The 25398-nt window shown below is 41.6% G+C and overlaps 1 protein-coding gene across 4 annotated transcripts in view; it reads left to right on the top strand.

Annotated features, from left to right (window-relative positions):
- Positions 1–13850, top strand: part of CLTRN (collectrin, amino acid transport regulator) — a 41903-nt gene extending 28053 nt beyond the window's left edge. For all 4 annotated transcript variants that reach the window (XM_047765827.1, XM_047765826.1, XM_047765829.1 and 1 more), the window contains 2 exons: positions 172–366; positions 13039–13850. In XM_047765827.1, coding sequence (XP_047621783.1) covers positions 172–366; positions 13039–13195 — 352 coding nt within the window. In that variant the 3' untranslated portion in view covers positions 13196–13850. The remainder of the gene's footprint in view (positions 1–171; positions 367–13038) is intronic.
- The last annotated feature ends 11548 nt before the right edge of the window (positions 13851–25398 follow it).

Genomic DNA, 25398 nt, shown 5'->3' with positions numbered 1-25398 from the left:
ACCACAGCACAATTGCCCTCATCAGACTGTCTGTTCAGCTTGAGGTCTCCTGCTAGGGAGATGCTCTTTTTATAGAGATAGTTAGAATCATGGGGAGATAGGACTATACCTTCTGTTTCTAATGCTTCTCCTGTCTTGTTTTGTTTGTTTTTAATCATCGTTGTATTTTAGAATGAATAGGAACCGGATCAACAATGCCTTCTTTTTAAATGACCAGACTCTGGAATTTTTAAGGATTCCTTCCACTCTTGCACCACTTACTGAGCCATCTGTGCCCACCTGGATTATTATATTTGGTGTGATATTTTCCATCACCGTAGTTGCAACCATGCTGTTGATTTTATCTGGAATCCGTGAGCGCAGAAGGTAAGATATTTAAAGGGAGTGATTTGAAGAGCGTTTTCCTACTTCCTCATCATAACTTGGAAAATTTAGGGATTTTCCCCTAGCTGAAGATAATACCTTATATCTGAAACTGAAAAACTTGGTGATTTTCAAACTGTCACTTATGTGCTTGTTATTAGAGACTTTTTGGAGTCCATTGTCCCTTACTTAACTATAACTCCTTCCACCAGTATCTTTTATCTAGAGTTGATTTTAATATCTGTGTTATGATTTTGTAAACTGGATATACAGACCTAAGTAGACTTTTTGGGTAGGCAGAGTTAATCTTTTGTAGTCAGCCACCTCCAAATGCGGATAGTTCTCCAGTTCTTTTCATGCCTCCCCGCCTTGCTCTGCGTCTTCCAGTGCCTGCAGCTGCCGTCTTGTACCAGATAATTTTGTGAAGTTTCATATTCCCTCCCTTTGATGAATGCTCATCCGTCTAGTGCCTATGATTTTGTATAACCCATGTTCTTCAAAGTGCCCTTTGAATCAACTCCCTGCATTAGAATCACTTAGAACACTTGTTGAAAATGTAGATTCCTTTGCCCTGCTATAAACCACTCGAGGCACTTCTCTGAAGGAGATGCATTTTTTAAATTGAAGTATAGTTGATATATAATTGAAGGAGATACGTTTTAATGAATATCTAGGCTAGTCTAATTCGCTTAATTTGAGAATTTCCAATTTCACTACTTATATATAGATTCCTACCCTGGGGGTTCATTTACCTGGATTCTGGGGCACGTGAAAACTTTGCTGTCTAAATTATTGATATCGCTTCAAGAGAGAATTTCAGACCATTGGCAGGGTTACTAAGGTAGAGAGAGATAAGAGTCTTCCACACAATGAAAGGAGAAAAGAATTTTGTTTATAAGTGCCTCTGATCCAGAGGGAAAGTGGAGAGAGTCCTTACCCCTTCACTAGACCCTTTGATGCTTTTAAACCTTCCCTTCTGATATTGAGGAGGGTGAATTCTGGTAAGTGGGGGATCACAGATACATGCACTGGTTTTCAAAAGGGTTGGTGCCCACCCTTGTGGGACATGCAGGTTGTGTTTGGCCAAGTGTGTGTTCAGCTAAATGTTTCTCCTGAGATTGTCTACTTTCCATATGTTTCACCCTAATTACTAGCAGAGGTAATCATTTTTTAATTTGGGGCTCTGTGATTTCTTTCACAAATGTTAAATGAAATGGAGTAGAATAAATGTGATTCATGGCTAGTCCTCAGATTAAGCTCAAAGACTAAGATCAAGTTGGACTTGCTTGATTTTCTTGATCCTGGCATGACACATAATGTTGAGAGACTTGGGTCAAATTATTAACTGGTTTTGTTAAGAAATATTCTCCTGCAGTACTTGAATGCCTGTGTTTATTTTAATATTTTTTAGTGTAAGTATAGTAGATTTACAATCACCTTGTGTTAGTTTTAGGTGTACCGCAAAGTCAGTTATATCTCTCTTTCTTTTTTTTTTTTTTTGTCTTTTGTCTTTTTTGTTGTTGTTGTTGTTGCCATTTCTTGGGCCGCTCCCGCGGCATATGGAGGTTCCCAGGCTAGGGGTTGAATCGGAGCTGGAGCCACCGGCCTACGCCAGAGCCACAGCAACGCGGGATCCGAGCCGCGTCTGCAACCTACACCACAGCTCACGGCAACACCGGATCGTTAACCCACTGAGCAAGGGCAGGGACCGAACCCGCAACCTCATGGTTCCTAGTCGGATTCGTTAACCACTGCGCCACGACGGGAACTCCCCTATCTCTCTTTCTATATGGGCATGGATATGTGTGTGTGTGTGTGTGTGTGTGTGTGTGTGTGTGTCTTTTTTCAGATTCTTTTCCATTATAGGTTATTATAGGACATTAAATGTAGTTCCCTGTGCTGTACAGTAGGTCCTTGTTGGTTATCTACTTTATATATAGAGAGTAGTGTGTGTATATGTTAATCCCAACCTGCTAATCTAGTCCTCCCCCCAAATGCCTATGTTTAATATCTTTAAGTTTTATATTAATCCTGAAATGCTATGATTCTATGATTTCTAACAAGTGTAACCTTTGTGAATTCACCTCATCTCCTTGCTTCCCAATTTCCTCACCAGAATGATATGGTGTGGGAGTTAGAAGGATGGACTCTTGAGATAGACTGCTTAGATTCAAAGTATTTATTGCCCAGACTCTGCTCTTATATATAATCCATTAACTGTATGGATATCAGGAAGCACAGGCAATGAGTCAGGGAAATGAAGCTTAAGAGAATATGGTTTGTGGTGCTGGAGTCAAGTTAAATTTTTCTTTGCTGCCTATGCATAGATGATTTCACTAGAGTGACAGGGAGGTGTATTAGAAGTAATTAATTTGCTGGGATCAAAGGGGTTAATAGAGTGCTTGAAGTAGTGCCTGGCACTCATTGAGCACTCGATAAGTGCTAGCTGTTACTGTTATTTTATTATCCTACCAGTCGCTGGCCTTTCAGTTGGTTTGTGCTGGGATGAGCTGTCTCTTTCCTTCTGAGCAAATTCTGCAGTAATATAATAATTGGGTGTGTGGCATGATAATCTGTTGCCTGGGAGAAGTGAGGCTGTTGTCACGACCTCACCTTCACAAATTTATTTCATGCTCCAACTAGGAAGACAGATGGACAAATCCTGTGTAAACCTGGAGAGCATCAGTCATTAGCAACCTTATGACAACCTTTTGAAGATAAACTGATTTGTTGGGTTTTACGTTTGATACAATCTGTGGTGAGTTTCTCTTGGCCAAAGTATTGCTTCCTAGGTGAGGAGAGGGTGCAGTTTGAGGTGAGGAGAGCCCTGATAATTGTGATGAAAGCCTTTTCTAATGGTGGAAAAGATTGGTGTTGCCCCCCAAAGCCTTTAGTGTTGAGGAAGCCAAAGATTTGCTCAAGAGTCCGATCCATACTTTAGGTGATAATGAACATAGTTTGTGTGATACAAAATCTTAAACCTTGAAGATCACGAGGGACCATAGGGTCACATCCAAATCACCATCCTGCTTCTACAGAGGAGTTCCAGGGTCATTGAAGACATATGCATGTTTAAACTTACTGTTAAGGACATTTCTCAAGTAAAGCTTTAACTATTTTGATAGCCGTGTCAATGACAGCCTTGCATTGATTATTCAGAACTGCTGGGTGGAAAGTATGTGATCCCTGGGGCCCAAACTAGGTGAACTCAAATACTAGCTTTACCCTTTCGCTGAATGACCTTGGTTGAATCATCTAATTTCCATGGATCTGTTTCTCCATCTGTAATAGGGAGATAATGTCTCACAGGGCTTCCAGTAGGCTTGGCTGAGCTAAATGTGTATGAAGTACCTAGGATCTAGTATGCACGAAATAAATAGTAATTATTAGTATTATCCATTTTGATTATCCAAGATGAGCTTACCCTGATTCTGTGATCAAGAAATGCTGGAAAATGATCTCTTTCCATCCACATATTGCCACCATACTATAGAAAAGGTTCAAGTTCAGTGGCTCGGTGCTTGAGATTTTATTAGTTAACAAACATCTAGAGGCTCCCGTCATGGCTCAGCAGGCATGTCCCTGACTAGTATTCGTGAGGATGTGCTTTCGATCCCTGGCCCTGCTCATTGGGTTGAGGATCTGGCGTGGCCGTGGCTGTGGTGTAGGCTGGTGGCTATAGTTCCAATTTGACCCCTAGCCTGGGAACCTCCATATGCCATGGGTGGTGCCCTAAAAAGACAAAAAACAAATAAACAAAAAACCCCACCTATTTTAAAAGGCAAATTATCTTATTAGATCTGCTGTTGACCATGACTGTAGTGAAATGACTAACTAGTGCTCTCTGAAAAAAAAAAAAATACCCCGATTTGTAGCATTTGCCGACTTCTCACCCAGTCTGAAGTTTCTGAATATTTAACAGTCACCTTTTGCAAGCCTGTACCAGTGGGTTTCAACACACCATTACGACTGCCACTTCCTTGCGAAATAATTGGAGAAGATTGCTTCTCTGTTCCCATCTAGTCGAGAACAGCAGTTAGTGGAAAGGAGAGATTTGTTGAAGGAAAAAAGTTGGAAAAGTGATTTTTTTTTTTTAATCTTTTGAGGAACAATTAAGGAGTGGAGTAGGTGGGAAGGCAGCTAAGATGAACTACAAATACTTCACTGTTAGGTCTGTGCTGGATCTGCTCTAGGCCCAGCCTGGACGTAGACATTTCAGTTCCCTGGTCAGCCTCATGACCATGGTGACGATGATGACTGCGATGGCGGACAGTGATGGTGACGGTGATGGTTGAAATGGTGAGGGTGATGTGACACTGGTCATGGTGGTGAACTTGGTGCTGTGCTGTGTGGTTTAGCTGAAAGAGTGCTGGATTCATCCTCTTGGCTTTGGGTTGCAGTCTCAGGCCCTGGCTGTATTAACTGAATGACCTTGATCCAGTCACATGTGGAAAATGAGGATAATATTTTCTTAAAAAGGTCTGATGATGGGAAGACAAAGTTAGAGAACAAGCGCAAGCGCTTTAAACACTGGAGAGCGCAGCGTCCATGTAAAGAAGCGTCATCATCAAAAAGCAGTTACAAAGTGCTAATTCTGTATAACCTGGGGCTTTGTGCTATAAAAGCTGAGTCACAGTGCAATTTCAGAATTGCATGTATATCTTAGAATTGATTCATGAATCTTGTATAAATAGATTGTTCTAATGTTAGGATTTTAGGAAGGGGCCTGAGCAATGATCTAAATCCACCTCTCTGAAAGCCAAGGCCCGGAGAGATAAAATATCTTACTCTGTTATTGACCCTCCGTTCTGTGATAGTAGCTGTAGAAGGTACTGAGGAAGAGATGTACATGCATAACGTGTGCGGTCCTTGCCTACAAGGGTGTTGTAATCCTGCAGTTGATAACAAGGCCAGGTCAGGGACGCACGACATAGAGCCCCAGCCAATGCTCACTGTTAAGCAGAGTCACTAGTAAATTCGCGTGGTTTATTTCTGGTTGTATTTCTCTTCCCATAAAGTCAGTAGTAAACAGAAGGGGCTGGGACTCAGGCAACATTTCCATATGCTGAAACTTTACATTTTCATAAAGTCTCAACTAAATGAGTATTATAATCTTAAAAATAGAAATGTAAATGAAATTAGAAATATTAGAGCTAATTATTGGTTCACTTTGTGGTTCTTATGCACACTATTGCCTTTGGAGTGGATAAGCAATGAGAGCCTGCTGTCGAGCACAGGGAACTCTGTCTAGTGACTTGTGATGGAGCGTGATGGAGGACAATGCGAGAAAAAGAATGTACATACATATGTGTGACTGGGTCACTTTGCTGTGCAGTAGAATATTGACAGAACATTAAACCAACTATAATGGAAGAAATAAAAATCATTAAAAAACATATACATCAATAGGAATCACATATGTGTTCTTTTTGTTTTTGTCTTTTTAGGGCCATAACTGAGGCATATGGAGGTTCCCGGGCTAGGGGTCCATTCGGAGCTACAGCTGCTGGCCTACACCACAGCCACAGCAACACAGTATCTGAGCCGCGTCTGCAACCTACACCACAGCTCACGGCAATGCCGGATCCTTAACCCACTGAGCAAGGCCAGGGATCGAACCCTAGTCCTCATGGCTACTAGTCGGGTTCGTTAACTGCTGAGCCACGGTGGGAACTCCAAATATGTGTTTTGAGCAAAGCCTGCATAGGGTTCTAGGTCCCTTCCTTTCACCAGTCTTGTCCAATTCTGGAAAACAAGTTGCTCTACATATTTGAGTCTCAGTTTCTTCATTTGAACAACAGGGACAGTAGTAAAATCTGAATAGTATTGCAATAGAATTTAGATGAGATGATAGGTACAAAGCCCTTAGTCTGGTTTCTACACTGTCATAGATACTAATTATCATTGTTTTTGCTATAACGTGGCCAATAAAAACGAACCTGTCCACAGTTGCCATATGGTTAGAAAGTAGCGGTACCTGGATTTCAACCAGATGTCCTTGATGCCCGAGCCCCCCAGGCTCACTCTGCTGCAATATCCACTAAAATCCTTCTAGCATCACTGCTGTTTCTCCCTGGAATCGTCCATACTGATTATGATGATAGTTCCAATTCCCCAATAATTAATTCTCTCCCGTTTTGAAATCATATTTGTCTGTCCTTTGTTGTTTTTCTGGCTGTTTCTTGGGCCTTGGCTTTTCAGCCCTATCTTGTTTGAAGGGAGCAGAAATACTCTTTCTGCCTTTAGCTGTCACTGCTTTACCTTGAGCAAACCCTGTTCCTCAACACCATCTAGGCGTGTGGGCTCCCTGATACAGGCAGACCTCATCTTATTGTACTTCACTTTATTGTACTTCGCAGGTAATTGTTTTTATATATATATAAATTGAAAGTTTGTGGCAACCCTGTGTCAACCAAGTCTTTTGGCAGTATTTTCCCAACATTTGCTGACTTGCTGTCTCTGTGTCACATTTTGATAATTCTTGCAATATTTCAAACTATGTCTTGCACTATTTCTCACTATTGTTATATGTATCATGATGATCTGTGACCAGTGATCTCTGATGTTACTATTGGAATTTGGCGGGGGTAGTGGGGGGACCGTGGGCTCCACCGATCGCGCCCATATAAGATGGCAGAGTTAATGATGAATATTGTGTGTTCTGACTGCTCCACCAACCTGCTATTCCCCATCTTTCTCCCTCTTCCCTGAGACACGGCAGTATTGAAATCAGGCCAATTCATAACCCTACAATGGCCTCTAAGTGTTCGGGTGAAAGGAAGAGACAGAAGTCTGTCACTTTAAATGAAAAGCTAGAAATGATTAAGCTTAGCGAGGAACGCACGTTGAAAACTGGGACAGGATGAAAGCCAGGCCTCTTGCACCGAACAGCCCACTTGTGAATGCAAGGGGAGAATTCCCAAAGGAAATAGAAAGTGCTTCTTCCCTGAACACACAAATGATAAGAAAGTGAAACAGCTTTATTGCTGATGTGGAGAAAGTTTTAGTGGTCTGGATAGAAGATTAAACCAGCTAAAGCATTCCCTTAAGCCAAGGCCTCATCCAGAGCAAGGCCGTAACTCTCTTCAATCCTTTGAAGGCTGAGAGAGGTGAGGAAGCGGCAGAAGAAAAACTTGAAACTAGCAGAGTTTTGAGGAAAGAAGCTGTGTACATGATATAAAAACGCAAGGGGAAGCAGCAGGTGCGAAGGTAGAAGCTGAAGGAAGTTACCAGAGGATGATTCATGAAGGTGGCTACACTAAATAACAGATTTTCAATGTAGACAGAACAGTCTTATATTGGAAGAAGCTACCATCTGGGACGTCCATAGCTGGAGAGGAGAAGTCAATGCCTGGCTTCCAGTCTTCAAAGGACAGGCTGACGCTCTTGCTAGGGGTTAATGCAGTTGGTGACTTTAACTTGAAGCCAGTGCTCATTTACCATTCTGAAAATCTCAGGGCCCTTAATAATTGTGCTAAATCTACTCTGCCTGTGCTCTGCAAATGGAGTACCAAAGCCTGGACGACAGCATATCTGTTTGCAACATGGATCACTGGATATTTTAAGCCCACTGTTGAGACCTCCTGCTCCAAAAAAGATTCCTTTCAAAATATTACTGCCCGGTGACAATGCACCTGGTCACCTGAGAGCTCTGATGGAGCTCTATAACAAGACTAATGTTGCCTTCATGCCTGCTAACACAACATCTATTCTCAGCCCATGGATCAAGGAGTAATTTAGACTTTTAAGTCTTATTATTTAAGAAATACATTTCATAAGGCTATAGTGCCATAGACAGTGGTTCCTCTGATGGACCTGGGCAAAGTCTGTTGAAAACCTTCTGAAGAGGATTCACCATTCTGGATGCCATTAAGAATATTTGTGATTCACGGGTAGAAGTGCAAATATCGACATTCACAGGCGTTTAGAAGAAGTTGGTTCCAACCCTCACGGGTGACTTGGGGTTCAAGGCTTCAGTGGATGTGATGGAAAAAGCAAGAGAACTAGAATTAGAAATCGAGCCTAAAGATGTGACTGTATTGCTACAATCCCATGATAAAACTTAACAGATGAGAAATTGCTTTTATGGTTGAAACAAAAAAGTGGTTTCTTGAGGTGGAATCTACTCCTGGTGAAGCTGCTGTGAAGATGATTGAAATGGCAGCAAAGGATATGACTTAATCTTAGTTGATAAAGCAGCGGCAGGATTTGGGAGGATTGACTCCCAATTTTGAAAGAAGATCTACAGTGAGTAAAATCCTGCCAAACAGCATTGCACAGTATATACAGAGAAAGGGGTCACGAAATAAGAGTCAATCAGAGCAGAAAACCTCATTGTCTTATTTTTAGAAATTGCGACAGCTACCCCAGCCGTCAGCAGCCATTGACACTGAGGCAAGACCCTCCACTAACAAAAAGGTTAAAATTCACTGAAGGCTCAGATGATGGTTAGCATTTTAAAACCTCTAAAATATTTTAAAATTAAGGCATGTACAGTGATTTTTTTAGACGTAATGCTATTGCACATTTAACAGACTACAGTATAATGTAAACAGAACTTTTATATGCACTGGGAAACCAAAAAATTTGTGTCGCTTGCTTTAGTGCAGTTGAACCAAACCTGCCATATCTCTGAGGTACACCTGTACTTGATTTGTCCCCTCTTTTGTCCATATTCTCTCTGGATTTGTGAGAAATAGCCACTCTCAAGGCTTCTAGGAGCTAGTTTCAGGTGTTTCAATCACTTAAAAAGAAAAACCCTCTTCCTGAGCCTCCTGATGATGCAAGAACAGCAGAAGTCATTCACACTTAATTTCATTTTTCAGGAAAAAGAATTCATGTTTTTAGCAGAACCTCAAGTCAGAATGATCCAGAAAGATAGTTAAGTTTCATTATACTTAGAGCAATGCACAGGCAGTGAATCAGTTTATTACAGGACACACTATGAAATGTGACAAAGGGCTGCGTTGCTATTAGATAACCTTTGAGCTTCTTATCATGCCCACCAACCAGCAAGCTACTGACACTGCAGTTTGTGAAAGGCCGGCAATGCCAAGACTCTGAACAACTGGATCTAAGGTCACAGAAGAATCACATGTGCCTAATTTGCCTTGGCCATAGCTTGGTTTGATAAATTTCCACCGTGATTTCGCTCTTTTTGGTTGAGAAATCCTTCTAAAGGAGAGAAACTTGTTCTCATCGATTTGCATCTGCCTTGTTCATTCTTCCCTATTCCTTTATGATGGCTGCTGGATTATTTTTTTTCCTTTGTGATTGGGCAGGAGGAGGCAAGATTTCTTGCCATGATCTGCAAGTGTCCAGCTCTCCGCAATATTTTTTTTTTCTTTTTGGGGCCACACCCATGGCATATGGAGGTTCCCAGGCTAGGGGTCAAGTTGGAGCTGCAGCTGCTGGCCTGTGCCACAGCCATGGCCACACCAGATCCAAGCCATGTCTATGACCTACACCACAGCTCACGGCAACACTGGATCCCCAACCCACTGAGAGAGGCCAGGGATTGAACCCACATCCTCATGGATACTAGTAGGATTTGTTTCTACTGTGCCACAGTGGGAACTCCTGTAATTTTCTCCTCAGTAAAAACATTTTTTTTTTAAATTGCAGGAACTGGCAAATGAACACTTGGTAACCATTATTTCTAAGACTGCTGTTGCATTGCCACCTACCTCAGAATGCTCCCTCAACTAAGATCCTTGTAATATGGATTGTATATTTACATACACAGATTTCAGGGTAAAACTTGATTGTTTCAAACCTATGAAAAAAAGATTGGAGGGAGGATGAATGAAATTTGAAGTTTTTCTTTTTCCTTCTTTTGGCCATGCCTGCGCATTCGGAAGTTCCTAGGCCAGGGATTGAACCTGAGCCACAGTAGTGACAACTGCAGATCCTAACCCACTGAGGCTTGAGTTAACTCCTGAAGTTTTTCTTTTTTATTGAGCCCTTTCTTTTCACCTTAGGACAAGAACTAAAGTGTCTCTTCCAAAACTCAGTAGGCACTCAAACATAGTTATTGAATAAATGTTGCATACTATGAATGGAAGTGATGTTTTTGATGGTTATAGAATATCAGTTGCCTTTGCTTTCTGAACAACATGGAAAGTGATGGTAATCCTGTCTACAGGAGAAGGGGCCAAAGAATTCTAATCCTCTGGTAGGTGATTTCACCTGGCTGGAGGATGACCTCATCACAGGAAACTGCACACCCAACCCAACAGTCACTGGTCATTGATCACCAATGCTTAGAATGGACAGTGCAGTATCTTCACCCTGAGGCAGGAAAAACACAGCAGCCTTTCCTTGCCTAGGTCTCTGGGACTACAATCCCCCAACTTCCACTCCCAGTATGGGGCCTGTAGTGACACATTGTGACATTTGACAGTGGCATGTACAATGGCAAAATACTTTACTTTTCTTTATGAAATCTGCATATTTGAAATTACTTAATAAACCATCAGTGAAGCCTGAAAAAATCTATACTAACTCCTAATTCCTAAGTTATGAAAACAAGTATCTTCCTCTATCCATTTGAAAAAATAACTATGCAAGAGATATAAGAAATAACACATGTGTATATTTCTTTCCTTTCCTTTCCTTCCGTCTTTCTTTCTCTTTCTTTTGAGGAATCCCATTCACAATCTACCTTGGCTACTGTCGGAGTAACTTTCTTTACAGCATTAGTCCATCCATTCACCCAGTCATTTGTTCCATCACTAACCACCATCCAGTCATCTATCCATCTACCCATTCATCCAGCCACCTATTAATTTATCATCCAGCCACCCAGTCACTGAGCTACATTTGGTGATCTTTCTAGCTCGTCTAACTAGCTAGCCAGCCACTCATGTCTGTCTCTCCAGCTCTAAGCACATTAGTTGAATGCCTATTCTGTACTGAGTCCAGTTCAGCTCTTCCACAAAATATCCTTTAATTTGGAGTTGTCTGATAAGTTCCTCCTGAGAGATTCAAGTCAAAAAATATTTGGTGATGGAGTGGGACAAGAACACAAAACACAGAATTTTATTTTAAAAATATATGTCTTTTCCGTGCATAACATCTGGAGGCACTTGTAAGTTTGTCTTATTGTTGGTGATGTTCACCGGATTTCTCCCTTTACAAAATACAAATGTCTCTTTATAATTAGTACATTGCTTGTAGGGGTGTTATATTGAGACCCTCTGAATATCCTATTCCCAAACCATCTTACTGCTTTCATATCCATCAATGAGCCTCATCAGAATCAATTATTATTATATGGTGATCTTCTATTTTTGTTATACTTTCTATGTTAGTTTTCATTCTTTTGTAAGCATGAGCTCTCTCTATTCTCTGCCTTCCTTCACCGTAGTCTTTAAAGCACTTTGAAATGAACTCTCATGTAGGACTATAGGAAATTCTAATCATCACTGGGGCATCTTCACCACCTCCTCACTCACTAGAGACTCACTGAGGTTCTAAGGGACTTTCATAGTGGTGGGAGTCCATCCTGATTACCACAGCAGTGTCCACCATCCTAGCCCTGTGATCAATTTAGGTCTGCCTCTTTGGAGTGTCCACAGATTTCTGGGACAGGAGAACCTTTGATAAGACTGGGAGCCTCCTGTCTAACATCATGGCTCCATGGTGCCCCAGCATCTAACTTGAGATAATCCTAGGGCACACTCTTCTTGGCTCTGCTTGCCTAGAGGCACTCACATCTCTTCTCCCCCTACCTCTATCATATCAAGCACAATCGGCTCAGTGTCTTGGCCTTTCACAAAAGACAGGAAGAATCTTTGAATTCAAGGCTACATCTTTCCACACTCCAAGGAAATGTTAAGGGTCTGGTTACCACATGGGTTGAGGTAGCAGGGTCTACAAAGGATCTGAGAATGGATAACTTAAACATTTATCCTGTTATATAGAGGTTTTTTTGAAACGACCTAGAGTTACAGCTATGAGTTGTAATGTAATTAGTAAGATCTGTTCTGAGTTCCCAAAACCCGACTTACAAATGAATGCAACTATTTTGTAATGAGTAGAGCCAAGCAGTGATATCTGCAGTTTACAGTGGTTATATCCTTTGTACAAAGTAATGTGAGTTTGCTTCTTGAAAACTCATTTCCATCTGATTTTTACTTAAAATTTGCAGACCATTAATTTGTCATATCTTGTGAGAGGAATTTATTACTTTTTAAAATTCAATTTTTGTTAAATTTTCCCAGAGCTAATTTTTTTAACTTTCCTGTTCACCATACATGTTCCTCACATTTTTCATGCAGTTTGTGCGTGTGAATGTACACGTGCATATGTATATCTGTGTGAATATAAACATGTTCACTCCTATAAATATGCCTATATATTCATTCATATACATATTCTTATACATTTATCCTCCACTTCCAAAGAAGAGCGCTCGTTCTGATCTACCTATCTATATATATGTACATATATATGTATATGATATATGTATGATCTATGCAGACTTCTGATCTTGATAGCATCTTTTCACCTCATCACCTCTTTATAATCTTTGAAATTTATTTGAAAATGCACACTGTCATCCATTTTCTCCATTATTCTAAGGTTCCTTCTCCCTTGCCTGATCTCCATGTTTGTACAGAAGCCCATGCTTTCTCTTCCTAGATCCCAATCATTCTTTTTATGTGCTCTTAGGAAGAACAAAGGACCGTCTGAAATGGAAAACACGGAAGATAAGTGTGAAAACACAGTCACAATTGAAAATGGCATCCCCTGTGATCCCCTGGACATGAAGGGAGGACACATTAATGATGCCTTTGGAACAGAGGATGAGCGGCTCACCCCTCTCTGAATGGCTACTGTTTTGCTTTCCCGTGAAACACTACACTTATTTCTGTGCAACTGCTGAACATCCAGTTTGTCAAGGGCAGATTATGTATTTTGTTTCACCATTCTTCTTTTCTAAGAAATTTTGCATGTGCGTGACATTGAAAGGCAATGAATTATACTCATGAAGACCATTGGAATCATAAGCTGTTGACTATCCGAATATTCTAAAGTATTTCTCTGACAGCACTGCGTGAGTGTACTCATGTGGTGTTTGTAGTTATTTGTAGTTGTTGATTTTTAAAATGCATTAGTATTTAAGCATTTCCAGATATAAGGTCAGGCCAGCATATATATATACTTTGAAGACTGAAGAAAAACTATTTTTCCATTGGAGAATGCCTATACGATGGAGTCCAAATTGTTGACAATGGATCCTTTTTGAATATCACTTATATCACTCTGTTGATGACTAAATAAGCAGGAACTACAAGTAATTATTGTCAGTGGGACAGGTAAAAATCGTTGGTATACAAGGTGGAATTTGATCCTGTTATCATACCAACAGTTGCTTATATATATTTTGTGACTCAGTCTCTAATAGGACAGTCTATTCATTGATTATTTCTGCAATTTGTGAAAGTACAATCTATGCTAATTTAATAAAGTGCTCTTTCTCATCTCTTTTTGATTAAGTGACTGATTGTGGTCTGAGATTTATTCTCACACTGTGGAACAGAGTAAACCTAATTTTTATGTTATGTTTAATGTGCTCTCCAGCCCTAGAAACTAATTATTCTTGTGTGTTTCCCGCTTGAAGACACCTTGTAGTTTTTAGACTTGCTATTACTTCCATATAGGTTACGTGTCTTCCTAAATTCTAGTAATAATTATTATACATGTATTAATAGGAAGAACATTTGCTGTTCAGTCTCCCACAGTTCGTCTAACAGCTTGTAATTTCTGAGTCACATCCCTGCCTCCCGGGACATGGACTCTCAGACGGGTAGTTGCATGGAGGTTTACTGGGCGTGGTCTCAGGAGATACATGTGTAAGAAGTGAGGAAGGCAAGTGTGGCAGACAGACTGTAAGGTGGCTGCCGTCTCGTGATGGCCACGCCTTCATGTAATCCCCTCTCCTTGAGGGACGAGGGGGCCTGTGACTTGCTTCTAATGAATGGAATACAGCAAAGGTGGTGGGACGTTATTCCTGCAATTAGTTTATACGACGCCTGTCTGTCTTGCTCGCAGATGTGTTCTAGAGACTCTCCTTGCTGGTTTGATCAAGTAAGTGGCCATGTTGGGGAAGGGCACATAAAAGAAACCATGAGCAGCTTGTAGGAATTAGTGGTAGCTTCTCAGCACCGAAGGTGGCCTCCAGCCAACAGCCAGCAAGAAGCTGGCATCCTCAGTCCTACAACCACAAGAAAATTAATTCTTTCAACAACTGGAGTAAATTTGGAAGTGAATTTTTCCTGAGTCAAATCTCGAGATGAGAATGCAGTCTGGCCAACACTTTGATTGCAGCCTGAGGAGAGAACCTGGCTAAGCTGTGCCCAGACTCCTGACTCCTGGACATTGTGAGATGAGGAATGTGTGTTTTTTAAGCCACTAAGTTTGTGGTAGAGTATTACACAGCAGTAGGAAACTAATAAAGTAGGATTAAGTAGAGGGAGAAGTAACCAGAAACATGGTTACAATAGAGGCCTCAGCCAATCCTTTGGGGACCTTAGAAGCTGAGGTTGTCCCTGATTGAGATAAGGTGGCCGGGCCTTTGTATCTCCACATGAGCAGGTTATGGCCATGGGTCCTCTCTGGGAGAGGATCTGCCCTTGGGTAAGGCAGTTCTCCAGGCCTGTGGGCAATTCCTACTGAAGGACTCAACTTGTGGGCCTTCGAAAGAAGGGGGTGGGTATGTGAGCCCTGAAGAGGGGGCCTGGTGGACCCCCCCAGAACATCCACCACTCCCTCTCCAGTCTTCAGTGTAGCTTGACTGAATATCCAAAATGCAAACCCGATTCTATTGGTTCGTAACATTGAAGCCCCTTTTTTTTTTCTTTTTTTTTTTTGCTTTTTAGGGGTGCATCTAAGGCATATGGAGGTTCCCAGGCTAGGGGTCCAGTCAGAGCTGTACGCCACCAGCCTACGCCACAGCCTCAGCAATGCCAGATCCAAGCCACGTCTGTGACCTACACGACAGCTCATGGTAACACCAGATGCTTAGCGCACTGAGCGAGGCCAGGGATGGAATCCGAGTCCTCCTGGATACTAGTTGGGTTCATTTACCACTGAGCCATGACAGGAACTCCCTAACATAGAAGCTTTTTAAAATGGTTTCTGATTCTCTTTAGAATAAAGCCAGCCTTCTTAACACAGGGCCTCTGGCGGTTTGACCCTGCCCCCCCCTTCTTCTCTAACTTCATCTTTCATCCTTCTCCCCTCTCTCTCTCTTTCATCCAATCGTAATAGATCTCTCACTTCCAGGCCTCTGAACAAGCTGTTCTTCAGCTTGGAACACTCTGCCCCATCTTCCAGCCACTCTTCCAGCTTGCCCTAGAGTTTCTCTCCCTTAAACCGCTCGTCCTCCTGGAGGTCATTGGTGGGCCTCCAGGCTACGTGCTTCTAGACTGCCCAGATAGTGATACTCATCTCAGTGTGCTTCTGTAGAAGAAGCAGACCACAAAGGCAAGAGTGCCCTGGGGCCCATGTAAGTCATCTGATACAGCCTTGTCTCCAAAGTGTCTTCACAACTCACTTCACTTTCCTCCCACCTCTAACCAGGTAGAATTAACCCCTGCTTTGCAACCTCACCACATCGAAACATCTTTTCCTTATAATGATTACATGCTTTCCTTTTGTTTGTTTACATATCTGTGTCTTCACACTAAATGGAATATTTTTTTTTTTTTTGTCTTTGCCATTTCTTGGGCCGCTCCCACGGCATATGGAGGTTCCCAGGCTAGGGGTCAAATCGGAGGTGTAGCTTCTGGCCTACACTAGAGCCACAGCAACGTGGGATCCGAGCTGGGTCTGCAACCTATACCACAGCTCACAACAATGCCGGATCCTTAACCCACTGAGCAAGGCCAGGGGTCGAACCCGCAACCTCATTGTTCCTAGTCAGATTTGTTAACCACTGAGCCACGACGGGAACTCCTAAATGGAATATTCTTAATGGCAGTGTTCAAGTCACTTGGCATACTGTCTTGTCTTCTTACTACCTCCCCATCCTTTCTCTCTTTCTTCTTTCTTTCCTTCTGCAATGGTGAGCAAACCAAAAACAGTCCCTGTCCTCCTGGAGCTGAAAGTCTGCATGGTCAGAGCTCCATAAAGCTAATAATCAAGCAAATGAGCTGGCAGGGCTAATAAACAAGCAAATGAGATGGCCGTGTCACAGGCTCACTCGTAGTCTTATCTCTGCTTCTGAGAGCAAAGCCTGCCCTCTCTCCGTACATGGAGGAGTTTGACTTGGTGGGTGCAAGTTTTTTGATTTGGACACATTCTGACTTGGGAACCATGTGCTCTTTAATATTATTAGGGCTCTCTTATTTTTAGGAGAGGAATGAGATTTCAGTTGGTGATATCTGGCTTACTAAAAAAAACGTTTTCTCTCTTAGATCCTCTTGAGTTGTGTACTCTGAATTACGGTGGCCTTGCATATTAAATTGGTGAAACATTATCTGAATTCTGTCAGTGTGCACTAGCAACCATAATCCAATACATGCATTCGCAAGAGGATGGAAATTGTTCTTGGTAGGGAGAACAAAGTTTTGATTTTACAGTGGTTTATAATCCTCCAAAAGACCACGGTACATACACAGAATGAAACCGTATCTGTGTTATTAAAATTCCCTGGGTGAATTATTAGGAAAAAGATGTCCAAAAAGTCTCAATAATGGGAAAAAAAAGATTTCAGAAACACTGATCCTAGATAAGCTTCTTATTTTGAAGGTATAGGATAAACCAATTTGATCACTAGGTCATTTTCCTCGCTGTTGATCCTGAAACTGAGGGGATTTGTTCCACTTGCAAAGGTCTGCTCCACTAAATATCCTTGTTGGGCAAGTTTTCCGTGCTAGCAGAGATGCACTGTAAACTTGACAGTCAGTATAACAGCAAAATGGAGTTTACGTCTCCTGCCCGCTGGCTTTGACAAACACTTTGGGTAATTAGAGAGCAGTCAACCATCAACCATACCTTTCATGTGTAATGTAATGATCCTGTAATGTCCCACAAGGGAACACATTGCCAGGTGGTACGTACTAGAAGTAAAATGTTGTAAAGTGAGTGGAAATACAGCTGTCACTCCGAGTCTCCAAGACCTTAGCAAAAACTGTGGTGAACTGGAAAGATGGGAGCATCTGAAAACCAAGTCACTACAGAAAAACATGGTGATATCTGGACTTGGTCACAGAACAAATGTAGATGCAGGTAGCTTGGGATTTGGGACATAGTTTCATCTACCATGTATTCCACAGGGACTAACCAGTACAAAACATCACTGTATAAAAGAATGCAGCGAGTTCTTGCATTTAGAATGATACATGATCATTTGCCGCTTATTAATATCACCAAGTGACGTATGTACATTTATCATCCCTGGATAAGGAAATAGGAACAGGAGGGAACACAGGTGGTGAGCTGAAAAGAGTATAAAATCCATCAGAGTCCAGATTCCTCATCGTCCTCGTTTCAAAGTCTTGGGGCCCCTTAACATAGTATTCTATTTCCCATTTTACATTTTGTTTTCCTTCATAAAAAATATTGCATGTCTAGTTACCTCCATTACATAAGCAAATGCATGCACATATTCTTTCCTACTCTCCTTCCTTTAACCTTCCCTCCCTCCTTCCCTCCCTCCCTTCCTTCCTTCCTTCCTTCCTTCCTTTCCTTCCTTCTTTCCTGCCTCCCTCCCTGCCTCAAGAATTTATTGAGTGGACATTGTGTGTAAGATAAGATGCTAGGTTCAGGAAATATAAACAGAGAATTTCCTAGAAGGGACCTGTTCATTATTTATAAGAAGATGAAATTTATTACCAAGAATACCATTCTTTTTTTTAAAAGGAAATTTTGGTTTGAACGAATGAATAATTTCTAGTTGATATTTATTGAGCGATTTTACTCTTTATTTATTTATTTATTTTGCTTCTTAGGGCTGCACTCACAGCATATGGAGGTTCCCAGGCTAGGGGTCTAATCAGAGCTACAGCTGCCAGTCTACACTACAGCCACAGCAATGCCAGGTCCGAGCCATGTCTGCAACCTACACCACAGCTCACGGCAACGCTGGATCCTTAACCCACTGAGAGAGGTCAGGGATCGAACCCGTGACCTCATGGTTCCTAGTCCGATCTGTTACTGCTGCGCCACGATGGGAACTCCTACTCTTTATTTTCATAGCATTGTTTCAAAAAAGAATTTTATATTAGTTGTGGGCAGAGACTGTGAGCCAACTTATAAAGCACAGTATCAGTCTCCTCTTTATTGTAACACAGCAGTAGGGGCAATTGTAGGGTCCTCCTAGTTAGCTGGTGCAAGTGTTTATCATGGTTCTGGGCAGTAGGGGAGAGTTAACCAGTAAAGAAATGACAACTGTGTCCCCATGTGTAATTTTTCCATAGTTACTCCTTGATGTTGCTTATATTTTTGAAAATTAGTGAACATATGACGTAATATGAGTGTGATGTGTTGGGTGAAGGGAAATCTTTAATCAGATGCTAAGAAAGTGATCCTAGGTTTTTTTTCCCCCCACTATCTGCTATCTTTTTACCCAGTCTGAAAGTAGGTTCCCAGAACAACAAGGCTTGGTTATATCCAAAACCATGGGAAAGAGTGGAACACAAGCTCCTGGGCATGGCCTAGAACAAAGGTGAGCCCTAGCCACCATGCGCAGGCAAGCGCAGAAGGTTCCATTGTCAGGAGCCTTGCTGCAGGCTTGAATAAGTGGCTCCTTTTGCAAAACTTAGCAAAAGTTCAATTAAGACTCATGTTAATCACTCCTGGACTCCATTCCTCCTCCTACACTATTCATTCCTAGCTCACCATAATTAGTGAACAGTCAAGCAGTGTGGCAATATTCAGTTTGTATCAAGGTTGCGTTTGAAAACTTAGAAAGTTGAACCAGATCACATTGCTACTATGCAATCATTTTTGACCTACAAAAAAAGGCAGTTTCCTATGGTTCAAGCTCTTAGTTTGCTTATCAGTTCTTTGCAGTTTAGGAAAGATGTTTACCATATAAATATGTGATAAGACAGCCTTGAGGCCAGCTCATGGGAACATACTGGTGTAGCTGAAATATTCTATATTTATGATATAAATTATTAGAAGACAAACCGCTATGATGCCAGCAATTTAATGGAAATAAGAAGACATGAATAAGAACCCACTTTGATTGTATTTGATTGTCAGTGCTTAAAGAAGAGCAGATTTTAATGGAAGAATAAGGGAGTGCAAAGAACTAGTAAAAGGAATTTTACTCTGAAGATCTTTAAAGGACATTGATCCTGGCTAATGAAAAATTGGGTCCATATTCACTATCTTGGCTTCACCACCAACCCCTTGCTCCCCAACTCTTTGCTTTCTGGGTTCTATTCCCACAACCCTGAAGAAACTGTTCCCTCAAAGGTCACTAGTGAATTTCTGCTTGTCAAGGTCACGCGTCTTTGTCCTCACTCGCCTGAGTCTCTTTGACTCATTTTACAGCGTGAGGCGCTCTGCCCCCGCTTTGACGCACTCTCCCTTCTCGGCTTTTTCCTATCCTTTTACTCCTCTCTAAACTTTATTCATTTACTTATTTATCATTTTAGGCCCACACTCCTGACATATGGAAGTTCCCAGGCCAGGGCTCAAATAGGAGCTACAGCTGCTGGCCTACACCACAGCCTCAGAAATGAGGGATCCCCGACCCACTGAGTGAGGCCAGGGATGGAACCCTCATCCTCATGGATACTAGTCGGATTTGTTTCCACTGCACCACAATGGGAACTCCTCTCTAACCATTCTTAAAGAAGACAGAAAAAAAAAAATTAAAAAAAAAGAAGACAGAGAAGAAATTGAAAGGGAGGTGTTCCCGTTGTGGCACAGTGGTTAACAAATCTGACTAGGAACCATGAGGTTGCAGGTTCGATCCCAGGCCTCGCTCAGTGGGTTGGGGATCCAGCATTGCTGTGAGCTCTGGTGCAGGTTGCAGACACGGCTCGGATCCTGCATTGCTGTGGCTCTGGCGTAGGCTGGTGGCTACAGCTCCGATTAGACCCCTAGTCTGGGAACTTCCATATGCTGCGGGAGCAGCCCTAAAAAGACAAAAAAAAAAAAAAAAACAAAAAAAAAAACAAAAAAACAAACAAACAAACAAAAAAATGAAAGGGAAAGAGGGAGGTGAAAAAATAAGAGATTCTGGTTGGTTGCTATTTAAAAAAATTTTTTTTATTATGGTTGATTTACAATGTTCTGTCAATTTCTGCTGTACAGCAAATGACCCAGTTATACCCATATACACATTCTTTTTTTCACAGTATCCTCCATCATGTTCCATCCCAAGTGACTAGATATAGTTCCCTGTGCCATACAGCAGGATCTCATTTGCTTATCCACTCCAAATGCAATAGTTTGCATCTACTAACCCCAAACTCCCAGTCCATTCCACTCCCTCCCACTCCCTCTTGACAACAAGTCTGTTCTCTGAGTCCATGAGTTTGTTTCTTTTCTGTGGAAAGGGTCATTTGTGCTGTATATTAGATTCCAGATATAAGTGATATCGTGTGGTATTTGTCTTTCTCTTTCTGACTTACTTCACTCAGGATGAGAGTCTCTAGTTCCATCCATGTTGCTACAAATGGCATTATTTTGTCCTTTTTTATGGCTGGGTAGTATTCCATTGTGTATATATACCACATCTTCTTAATCCATTCATCTGTCATTGGACATTTAGGTTGTTTCCATATCTTGGCTGTTGTGAATAGTGCTGCCGTAAATACATAGGGATGCATGTATCTTTTTCAATAAAAGCTTTGTCCAAATATATGCCCAGGAGTGGGATTACTGGGTCATATAGTAGTTGTATATTTAGTTTTCTAAGGTACCTCCATCTCTTTTCCATAGAGGTTGTACCAGTTTACATTCCTACCAACAGTGTAGGAGGGTTCCCTTTTCTCCACACCCTCTCCAGCATTTGTTATTTGTAGACTTACTAATGACGGCCATTTGGACAGGTGTGAGGTGGTACCTCATAGCAGTTTTGATTTGCGTTTCTCTGATAATTAGTGATGTTGAGCATTTTTTCATGTGCCTGTTGGCCATCCGTATGTCTTTTTTGGAGAAATGTCTATTCAGGTCTTCTGCCCATTTTTCAATTGGGTTGTTGGCTTTTTTGCTGTTGAGTTGTATGAGTTGTTTTTATGTATTTTGGAGATTAGGCCCTTGTCAGTTGCATCGTTTGAAACTATTTTCTCCAATTCCATAGGTTGTCTTTTTGTCTTTTTTATGGTTTCCTTTGCTGTGCAAAAGCTTTTAAGTTTAATTATGTACCAATGTTTTATTTTTGTTTTTATTTCTATTGCTTTGGGAAACTCACCTAGGAAAACATTTGGAAGGTTGATGTCAGAGAATGTTTTGTCTATGTTCTCGTCAGGCAATTCAGTTAAACTCTTCTATTAAAGAGTTTTATGGTGTCTTGTCTTATGTTTAAGTCTTTAAGCCATTTTGAGTTTATTTTTGTAGATGATTTGCAGGTGTGTTCTAGTTTCATTGATTTACATGCAGCTGTTCAGTTTTCCTAGCACCACTTGCTGAAGAGACATTTTCCCATTTTATATTCTTCCCCCCGCCCCCCCCAGGGCTGCGCCTGTGGCGTATGGAGGTTCCCAGGCTAGGGGTCTAATTGGAGCTGTAGCTGCTGGCCTACCCCACAGCCACAGCAACGCCAGATCTGAGCTGTGTCTGCGACCTACCCCACAGCTCACGGCAATGCTGAATCCTTAACCCACTGATTGAGGCCAGGGATCAAACCCACAATCTCGTGGTTCCTAGTTGGCTTTGTTTCCACTGTGCCACGACGGGAACTCCCCTATTTTATATTCTTGCCTCCTTTGTTGAAGATTAATTTGACCACAGGTGTCTGGGTTTATTTCTGGGTTCTCTACTCTGTTCCATTGGTCTTTATGTTTGTTTTCGTATTAGTACCACACTGTCTTGACTACTTTAGCTTTGTAATAGTGCCTGAAGTCTGGGAGAGTTATGCCTCCTACTTGATTTTTGTTTCTCAGGTTAGTTGCTCTTTTTGAGAAGCCTTGGAGTAAGAGGGAAAAGGTGTGTAAGCAGTCATTGTATATTAAATAATTAGTGCTTCCCGCAGTGGTGGAGAGCGCCAAGCCAGGGGAATACTCATCCACCATCCCTTATCTGCAACTCCAAAACCCTCTAAAAATCATTTGGCAGCAACCCCTCACCTGAACAGATATAGTACTTTTTATGGTCTTCATTTACTGTACTCAGTGTTAGTGAGTTCAGACATATTCAAGTGTTTACTGATAGGATGCTGACCCAGATCTCCCAAGGTGTAGATTAATATATGATATATGCCTGAGTTCTAACCTTACGCCCCCATTCATTATGTGGGTGGCCCCAGGTAAGTAGGAATTCATAAGAGTGGGGAGGAAGCAACCCAGTGAAATAATGTATTTCCATTTGCTGTAACTAGACTAGCTTTAAAAAGGAATGAATACGGAGTTCCCATCGTGGCACAGTGGTTAACGAATCCGACTAGGAACCATGACGCTGCGGGTTCGGTCCCTGCCCTTGCTCAGTGGGTTAAGGATCCGGCGTTGCCGTGAGCTGTGGTGTAGGTTGCAGACGCAGCTCGGATCCCGCGTTGCTGTGGCTCTGGCGTAGGCCGGTGGCTACAGCTCCGATTGGACCCCTAGCCTGGGAACCTCCATATGCCGCAGGAGCGGCCCAAGAAATAGCAACAACAACAACAACAACAACAACAACAAAAGACAAAAGACAAAAAGGAATGAATACTTGCCCTATCTGCCCAAACGGTTATTACGGGAATTGAATGAAACAAGTCATAAAACCACAAAATTAATATAAAGAAAATGTGCACTGTGAATGAAATGTTTATTTCTTTTTTCTTTTTTTATTAGGGCTGCACCGACGGCATATGGAGGGTCCCAGGCTAGGGGTTGAATTGGAGCTGTAGCCGCTGGCCTACGCCATAGCCACAGCAACACCAGATCTAAGCTGCATCTGCAACCTACACCACAGACCACAGCAACGCTGGATCCTTAACCCACTGAGCGAGGCCAGGGATTGAACCTGCCTCCTCATGGATAGTAGTCAGATGCGTTTCTGCTGAGCCATGATGGGAAGTCCTCAAATGTTTACTTGTTAAAGTTCATAGTGAAAAGTCTTAACTTGAGGCCATAGGAATAAATAAAGAGGAATAACATGTTTATTTAAGGGAAATGTTTTACTGTTGAATAATTCGTAACTATAATGGCTTAATCTCAGAAGTAGATAACCTACCCATCTAGAAAGATACAGCTTCACATAGATGAAGTATTCATTTGAATTTTCAATGCCCCCTAAGTTTTTCTTTTAAAAACCTATAAAGCTCTACTAGTGTGATTGCAAAGAAAGAAACTTCCAAGTATGTACACATTACTTCTAGCCCCTACAATGCCTTCATTCCTCCCAGAGGCTATAATCTTACATAATCCCTAAAGAGACAGACTTAGAGAGGAAAACTTGTGGTAACTCAGCTGATTATCCCAGTATTGACTTCAGTTCAATTAGGTAAGGATTATGTTTTTAAATGATTATTCTTTTTTTTTTTGACTCTGATTATCATTGAACTAGTTGACATTTGTCAAATCAATTAGCTTTCCAGTCACTTCAGTTAAAGAATTCTATGGTTTTGTTGAATTAACCAGTCAATATGGCAGAACTTTGTGCAGCCAGGGACATTCTAATGATAGTTAGACTTGCCGGAGGCCAACTCCGGCGGCCAGGGAGTGTACACTTTCCCGATAGGAGATAGACAGCGTCAGCAAAATAAACAAAGACAGCCTCTTTGTCCCTTCTTTCAGGGCGCTGGACTGCTCAAACTTTATTGGCATAAGTGGTTAATTATATAGACAGTTTTTCACTACAGATTACATCATAGTGTTAAAAGTACATTGGTTAACTATTAGGCTTTGTTTTTTGATCACATGGTACAGTAGCAATACGTCATGTTCTAAAATCTTTAGTTTAACTGAATTTAGTGAGTACAATTCAAGGACAAACAGGCACGGCATATCATGTGGGAAAGAGGAAACCCAGCACAAACCATCTCATGGCCAGCCAATTCCCACAAGCTGAAGTTACAGACACAAAAAATCTCGTTTTCAGACTAGTGTCTATCTTCAAAGTGTCCTTGGCAGGGAGACAGTGTGAGAAAATACAAATCAACTTAGCTAGCTACCACTAAAAGTTTCTAAAATCAAGGACAAAACTCACAGCTGGTTTCTTTTGATCAAGAATAATACATGCCTAACTTCTATAGACCTCATTAAAATCCTAATTCTAAAGTTCACTGTATAATTAGTTAGTAGAAAAAACACTATGTTTTTAATTAAGTTGGATTTAAATATGGGAAAGTCCTTCAGGATGAAATTTTCATTATATTATTATCGTAATTTTGTTAAATCACAAATCACCACAGGAAGATAAGAATGGGAAATAAGAATAATAAGCAAATAATCGGGAAAGGCTGAGGAAAACGGAATAACAAATACAACAACGGGAAAGACTAGGTCACCCAAGAAGCAATCCATGTTCTCCAGCCAAACATGGAAATTGTTTTCCCAGGAAAGTCCCAATTCTTCCCCGTCGACATCAAAATGAGAGCTGTGTAACCTGAGGCCTGCCCTCGCCTTGCACCGTACAGGCAGGCTTTCATCCTGTCCAGAGGCCCACCTTCGGCATGTACCATTCAAGTGAGCTCCCTTCCTTGGTTAGGAACCTGCCTTCGGGTTTTTCTGGTTAGGAGCCTGCCCTCGGTTTTGTACTGTTCAGGCAAGCTCCCTTCTTTGGCTCTTTGCATCTTCTCCGCTCCCGGCATAGACTCTCCTATATTGAGGTTTGGTGCCCGTGATTTGTCTGCCAGGTATGTGGTGATGAGTCACCCATCTGATTTCTTCATTACTTTGGGTTCTTACAAGCAAAGACTCACAGGTCTCT

This window comes from Phacochoerus africanus, chromosome X (assembly GCF_016906955.1).
Source record: "Phacochoerus africanus isolate WHEZ1 chromosome X, ROS_Pafr_v1, whole genome shotgun sequence".
Classification (NCBI taxonomy): Eukaryota; Metazoa; Chordata; class Mammalia; order Artiodactyla; family Suidae; genus Phacochoerus; species Phacochoerus africanus.
Note: the sequence above shows the minus strand (reverse complement) of the source record. Positions and strands in the feature narration are given on the sequence as shown.